Source organism: Pagrus pagrus (assembly GCF_965226575.1).
Source record: "Pagrus pagrus genome assembly, chromosome: 9".
NCBI classification, from domain to species: domain Eukaryota; kingdom Metazoa; phylum Chordata; class Actinopteri; order Spariformes; family Sparidae; genus Pagrus; species Pagrus pagrus.
In genome coordinates, this window is record NC_140193.1 from 14,499,502 (window position 1) to 14,507,260 (window position 7,759).

The following is a 7,759-nucleotide window of genomic DNA, read 5'->3' on the forward strand; positions in this document are numbered from 1 at the left end:
CGAGTGAGTGTTGGCGCTGGCCTGTTTAAAGGCCACTAATTTATTTATCCTGCATTATTTATAAACACTCTGAACATTTTAAATCTTGACGCTCCGATTAATCAGAGTTTGTCGCAGACTTGTTCAAATCACTGTTAACAAGAGGCCCTTTGTCTGGATTATAGTGATATTTTGTCTGGATTCTGAATTTTGGTACTTGACTATGAATAGTAATTGGCTTATTAGTATTTTGGAAGTTGTTTACAGCTGCTGCATGTCCAAATTTTGTCCAAGTTAGGGTTAGAAGTTTTGTTCAGCAGAACCTCCATCGTTGTCTGACCATGCTCACTTTTCTTTTTGTCTATCATGCTCTCTTTCTTTGTATGTTCGTGCATGTTCCTCTTCAGACGCTGATGGCATGAGCGGCGGGGAAGATTCCTTCAACGTCAACGACCCTGACGAGGGTTTCTCCTCCGGGGCATCCAACAGCAGCCAGCCCAGCGGCACCAAGACAGGCGGCGTAGGGCAGAGGGGCGGCAGTCTGAACAGCAGCAGCAGCAGCATCAAGAAGGCCATCACAGCCCGGCTGTCTCGGGACAAAGATAAGGAGCGGGAGAAGGAGAAGGAGGCAGATTTGTCAGCAGACCACCAGGTCCCCATGAGGAGGCACCACCAGAGGCAGCAGTCCCCCCCAGCCAGCATCAACTTGGATGCCATCCAGCTGAGCCCCATCAAGAAGCACCTGAGCTTCCCCGCGGGGCCCCCTCTGGTGCGGACTGGCAGCACCTCCTCCAGCAAGTCCTTTGACTGCATGAGTTTAAACCTGAACGGCAGCGACCTGCGAGAGAAGGCGGCGGGAGGCTCCGACAAAGAAGGAGGGCTCCCGGCAGGCGGCTCCCACCGACAGTCCACCATCAGCCTGAAGGAGGAGCACCTCATCAGGCCGGAGGACGCCCAGGACCTCCTGTCTCCTGGAGCTCCTCTCACCAAGCAGTCCCGCTCCCCCAGCTTCAACATGCAGATCATATCACAGGTCTAATGTGCAGTGCAGGGCATGGTAGACACACACCCACACACACACACGCAGAATACATGTTCATAACACACACATCCTCCTCATGCAGGTTTTCTCTGCAACAGCCCTTCTATGACAACTTCTGTCTACCTATCTATGTTGGTGTGTGTGTGACTGTGTGTGTTTGTTCAGGAAAACATCTTCAGATATTAAGAGTTGTGTCTCCACCCTTTTAACATCCATTAATCGTACAATCATGACCTACCTGCAGGCGATGCTGACAGTTTAGCGTCACTGAAAATGCAACAAAGAGAAAAGTAGAAAGCGATGACGACACTACAGTCGAGTCCAGCATGTCACTGCATCCTTCCGTCTGACCGAGCAGAGCATCCCACACCGAAACAGAGTAAACGTCGGGAGTAAACTCATGAGGATGCCACGCTAGCTGTAGGGAGATATGTGACAGTTCAGATGTTTTTGAGTTCCTGACTGAATCAGTCAAAAAAAAAAAAAGAAAAAATCAGCAATAACACTCACCGTCGCTCATGTGGAGAAGAGTGGGGTCTCTTCATTCCTTCCCTGTCGATTCCGGGCTCACGTGCAATCGTTCTTGCCGATTATCTTCCTTGTTGATTGCTGTTTTGAATTGGGCATAAATGGTTTTATGAATGAAATTTCTTTAAATGTTTTTAATCAAAGTCCAAAGAAGGTAGCATTTGTTTTTTTTTTTTTGTTTTTTTCTTTTCACTTGTTTGGCAAAGATTTGGCAGAAAATCAGTGATTCTTTAGTTTTGATGTGTAAAATCTGACTTTTAAGATTGTTGTTAAACCAAACTGGAATGTGGCGAGGGTTCTCGTCTTGCCTCCCCCCGAGCTTTGAAACTGGACAAATCTGAAGAAAACGCTAATGTGCAGCTACAAGAGGAATGAATTCATCTGAATGTGGTTGTAGAACTGGATGAAAACATAGTAGACAGCGCAGGTCTGAAGCTAAAAGGCAACGACTGTATTTTATATTGGATTATTCTCATGGTTCAAACCATTTAATGGGTCCTTCCATCTGAAAGCACTTCTTGTTGGTGTTGGTGTGTGTTTGTGCGGTGTCCTGTCTGAGCCGGTGAATTACAGCCCTCTGGAGGCTTGTACCGGTCACTGCGCGTCAGCAGTCACCATGACGATCGTCTTGTGTTTTGTGCTCTGATTGGACGCTCATGAAACATTTTGTTCTACCTCATTGTGTGTTCACCTGCCACTCAGACACCTGTCTCCCAATCAGACGCAGGATCTAAACACCCCATTAGGTTTGAAACTGGAGCGCTCAGCGACCAGTTTGGGGGATTCAAAGAGAGAACACACACGGAGGAAAAAATCTGCGCGTGTGTTCATGACTGAATATCTCGGCCTCAGCATTTCAGTTCAAAAACCTAGCTGCAAAATGAGAACACGACTGTCTTCAGGTTTTCAATCATATATCAAAAACAGCCACATTTGGGATTAACCTGATTATTTTAATTCCATAAAAAATGTCCTGCTTATCTTTCTTTCTTTTTTTATGTAATGATTTTTGAAGTGCAATTTTTTTTAATCCTCATGTGCATGGAGTTGGATCTTCTCTGCTGTTAAATGCCTGCATCTGCGCACAGTGCTAGCTGTAGCCTTCTGTAGTGCTCCCTGCCCAGGCTGAGTGATTTGAACATGGCGTGCTTGTCTGCATGTTTTAGTGCCCTGCGAAGCACTGCTGTTTCAGATGCGTGAAACAGCCAGCGAGCCAAACCCCAAGTCTTCGTCCTTTGTCTTCGCCAGATGTGCCAATACACATCCTCTCCTTAAGGAAATTATTTTGTCTTAAGTTTAAAATGCCTCTTCTTTCTGTTTACTGGTCTTATTTTAAAGCTAAGGGACAAATAAAGGGATGTTTGGACGTATGGCTCAACGTGCCCTTAGATGCAGCTTCACCTTTTATTTGCCATGACTCTTCTTTTCACTCGTCACAGGTGTGTGTGCGACACACTGTACTCTCACAATCATCACTAAGCTTTGCTGTTCACGTGTAAAAGCAGTATATTTATGCGTCTGTGTACCGTAGATGTCAGCTGTTGTATTGCATTTTCCACGTCTTTGTTCACGTGCTTGTTTCAAAACGAGGATGAATGATAAATGTATATAAAAGTCAGTTCAGTCTGCAGTGAAAATCCCACAGCTCAAACCTCCACAGCTGCTGCTCCTGGTCCTGAGTGAGTCCTGTGTGCGCTTTAGCCTTAAACATTTCCTCCTCCTCCTCTTCCTCCTGCTGGACTGGACTGTGGAAGAAGAAGAGAGGAGTGAGCTACAGTTCACACTCTCACCCGGTCTGTCTGCTGTCACCCCCCCCCGTGCTGCTGTGTGGCTCCACAGAGCCGTGTTTTCCCCCATTTGCTGTATTTTGCTGTGAGTTGAGTGGCACCTTTTTTGCTGTTTTAAAACTGGTGACGTGTTCATGTCATTAATATGAGTGCCCCTGACCAAGGTTACCAGCAGCAGCCATGTTGGTACTGTATGTTGACGTAGAGTAACCGATAGACAAATATCCCTCAGTGTCTGGTGTTATTTGCATGTGATCAGGGCGGGAAATGAACACCAGCTAGTGATAAAACTTGACTGGGGGCTCAGATTTGTATCTACCATCCATTTTTGGCTGAATAATAATCCAAGAATTTCAAAAAGGTCCATGTACATTTCAAAAAATGTCTGATTTAAAGGAGCAATTTGTAAGATATGGTCAGAATTTTAGTGTTAAACATAAAAAAAAAAAAAGACGTTACGTCAAGTCGTCTCTGTACTTTGATGCAGAGATATTTACTGAAGTTAGCATGCTTACTAGCTAGCCCTGGACCACCTTGTCTTATAATACCACTTTGTACCGGCAAGAGGCGATAGTATACCTTTGTAGTTTCAGCTGGGAGGTGTAAAAGCAGTGAGTTTTCTACTGTAATTCTGTAAGTAACTCAATAAACTCATGAAATATCAAAAAAGGAAATATTTTTACACCTATTTTCAGTATAGTACACCTTCTGAATTTCTTCCTTTACCAAGCTTAATAGCCTCGTTAAATCATTGTAAGACACGTCATTCAAATTCAGCATAAATTAAATAAAACAAAATTTTGGTTGTGTGAGTGAGATGTGAACATTTTCTGGCTCTACACACCGTTTTTACACACTGCTAATGTCTTCTCGTCCTGAAGTCATAGTCGTGGTCAGAGCTGCTGTAAATCGCCTCTGTACCTCCGTCTTTCTTGGAGGTTGTGTTCAGTCCCAGTTTGAAGTCCAGCCGCGTTCAGTCTCAGGTCAGCTGAGCCCCGTCGCCCATGGTGACTCCCCCTTTGATCCAAAGTCCTGGTCCAGACAAACTCCAGGGCACTTGGCTCAGTTAGCTCATGAGCCAACGGTAGCAAGGTACAAGCCAAGGAGTGCTAGCAAAGAGCAGCTGTTGTCATTTACTCTGGTGATACACTGCCTATGTGTTTGGAGTAACCTTTAAGTTCTGGCCAGATTCTACAAATTACACCTTTTTAAAAAGTAAAAAATGTCTGTTTTAATTTGTACTCAGTCAGCCACTGTTGCTGGTGGACAAAGTTCATTTCCTGTCCTGCATGTGATAACTGTGGGCTTTTGTTTTCATACAGTATGATGCACTTTAATCCATCCACCTCGCTCCTCAAGATAGTTATTGAAATGATATATATAGATGTGCAGATGTGTATACACTCAATGCAGGGTTTTAGTCTCTTTAAAGTAGTACTTCTATGTGATGTCACATCCAACACAATGCTATTTTTGTTAAAGTCTAAGGGTACAGCTATTTATTATATTTTCTTTTCAAAACCAAAAAAAAAAAGAGTAACGGGGTCTGGAAGGTCTCAGGAGTTTATTCAAAAAGCCACATTTTTAAAAACAGGCAGCACCAAAATTTCTGTTCTTGAAGTCAGAATTGATTCTATGCAACATTTTTTCCCCTTCTTTGTTTTTGGTGTACCGGCTTTCATTGGTCCTTGTCGGGTGGGACGGGGCAGATGCATTTAAGCTGATTTTTCTTTTAAAAGGTGCAAGTCCTCAACAGTGTCTCCCCATTCAGTGATTTCTGTACATACACCCTGTTGTGGTGCTGCAGAGCGAAGGACCTCTCTCATCGTGGGTGAAATAAAGAGGACCATCCATTCGTCATCCGACTGCCCTCACAGAGAGAAAGCCACACCTGGACTATCGGTGCATGTTTGAGCCCTCTGCTGCTCTGCGGCTCAAAGACGTCAGAGTTGGTGTATGAAATATAAACAGATTATAAACGATGAATCTCACCTAGATGCTTCGAGGGAAGCTGCTGGATCATGTGATAACACTGTACTGTTGATGTTGTATAAATGGAGAGAAAGACTTATTTTAAATCTTGTAAATACAAAAAAATGTACAAAGGTGAAAGCAAGATAAATATAAAAACACTGAAGATCAGTCTGAGATGTAGAGAGAAATTAATCTGTATATTGTTGAATAAATATTGTGCCGTAAGGGATACGAGTGTCTGTCTGCTTTGTGTGTGGAGGCGGTTCAATGATCTTAGTCAGCTGTCACCACAGAGCTGCTCTCTGTTGATAAAGAAGTTTAATCAAACCAACGTCTGCAGTGGAGTTAAGTTAAAACTGGGTTTCACCTTGTGAAATATCCACTTAAAGAAATCGAATATTTATCATTTTTTCTAGTATTTTTGTAAATTAACTTAATAGTATGGTCTAGACCTCCAATTGAAAAGTGTCACGAGGAAACTTTTGTTTTGAATTAGTGCTATATAAATAAAATTGACTTGAATTGAAAAATGAGATCTTGAGGCAGCTGATGATGCACTAAATATTGTCATATGATACTCGTTAGTGCAAAAAACATTGTCAGTTCCATCCATTTCAAATGTGAGGTTTTGTTTCTTTGTCTAGTGAGATATCAGTCTGAATATCTTTGGATATTTGGCAGCTGATTGGACAAAACAATTAATCTGACGTTGCTTTGGGTGTCCAGGATATTATAAAGGCATTTAATGAGCCAAATTACAGTATACACCAGCAGAAAGATCCACAGATAATTTGATCATGAAGATAATAGGAAGTTGCCACAATGGTAATAATACAGGCATATTTGTAACCATGAGTACGGATAACTAAGGGGGGGGGGGGTCCCATAACAGAGAATAAGTTCGAGCTCATAAACGTTATTTTCATTTATTGTATTTTAACAGGTTTGTTGAATTTATATGTTATTGACAAGTTTTCCACACATTTTATTGTAGAGGCAGCTGGTTCAAGGCTTGTGACTGAAGCTGTGATCCATCAGTGATGGTGTGCTGACATCTAGTGGTGAAAATTCAAAACAAGTCATCAGTCAGCAGATGGATTAAATGAACCTAAACATGATAAAATGCCTCCTAAACAAAAATAATTCACATCCAGTTCTTGTCTCTATAGTAATTCACTAGTTATCTGCTTTAAATATGGTCTAAAGTCATTTATTTGAATCATTTCATGATTACAGAAACAGATTTGCATTTCCTTCCTTTCCTCCTTTTCAGTCGTGCAGCAGAAAGAGAAGCAGTTTACGTCACTGAGGACCCTTCACACCTCCTCACCACTCGTCTCAGCAGAGTACCTCTGGCCAGAAAGAGAACTAACACTAACTCTTTTATTCCCACTGCAATATGCACTTTAAACAAGGTAAAATAGATACTACTCTTTAAATGTAGCTTTGCACAAGTGCTTTTAACTGTTGTGTGATTTTATGTGAGTCTCATGGGTGTGAATGTTTTTTCATGTTGTTTGAGCCCTAACCAAAGGTGATTTTCTGTCACTATGTAAAAGACAACAAAGTTCCCTGAATCTTGAATCTGTTAACAAGTCCTTATTTTGTAATTTGGAAATAGTGTTAATAATAGTGTCACTTTTAACTTTTAAAGATAATGATAATGGTAATATCTGTGCAGTGTCCAATATCCTATCGTTTTAAACACAGGATCGAAAGTTGACAAAACAATATAATCAACCACTTCATTATATCGGTGAGCTTTTAATTTTAGTGCTCAGGAAATAAAATGATTATGTCAAAAGAGCAAACACCTACGGAAGCCCTAAAGGGCCATGCATTCATACATTTTATTTCCTACGTTTTCCCGTGATAATGAGTTAATTTCATTTGTTTTCTCAAGATCTCGAAGTTATTATCTCGAAATAACAACTGCCGTTTTCCCGAGATAACGGGATAATTTTCTCGAGATCTCGAGATAACGAAACTTTGTTTTCCTGAGATAACGATAAAATTAATTTGAGATCTTGAGAAAACAAAACGATAGTGTAGTATATTAAATCATTGCAGGAAACATCATTCAGTGTAGCAATGTCAGAGGAGCAGGAGCATATCGATCACCGCGTCACATATCTTTACAATTAAGGCCTCACACAGGCTGAAATAGCATTATGCCTTGCTATTACAGATAATATACACATTAGTGTGTGTAATCTAAAAAGATTATTAATTATTTATCCTGATACAATATAATTAATTGGAGATCTTGAGATAATGACTGTGATATGATAAGCCTGAGATTATGGAGAGGCCCAGGACCTCGTAGCTGGTCAGCTATGTAGTTAAAAAAGACATCAGGCTCACTTAGATTGCGCCGCCGATATAGTTGAAGCCTTGCTAACCTCTTTTTAGATAAAACGTACGAATGCATGGCCCTTTAGGGACACCG

General features: G+C 41.6%; 1 protein-coding gene across 3 annotated transcripts in view; it reads left to right on the forward strand.

Annotated features, from left to right (window-relative positions):
- The window catches only part of LOC311262197 (hyccin 2), a 48,648-nt gene extending 43,109 nt beyond the window's left edge, over nt 1-5,539 (forward strand). For all 3 annotated transcript variants that reach the window (XM_084361435.1, XM_084361437.1, XM_084361436.1), the window contains one exon: nt 387-5,539. In XM_084361435.1, the coding sequence (XP_084217561.1) occupies nt 387-1,018 (632 nt within the window). In that variant the 3' untranslated portion in view covers nt 1,019-5,539. The remainder of the gene's footprint in view (nt 1-386) is intronic.
- Nucleotides 5,540-7,759: the final 2,220 nt, after the last annotated feature.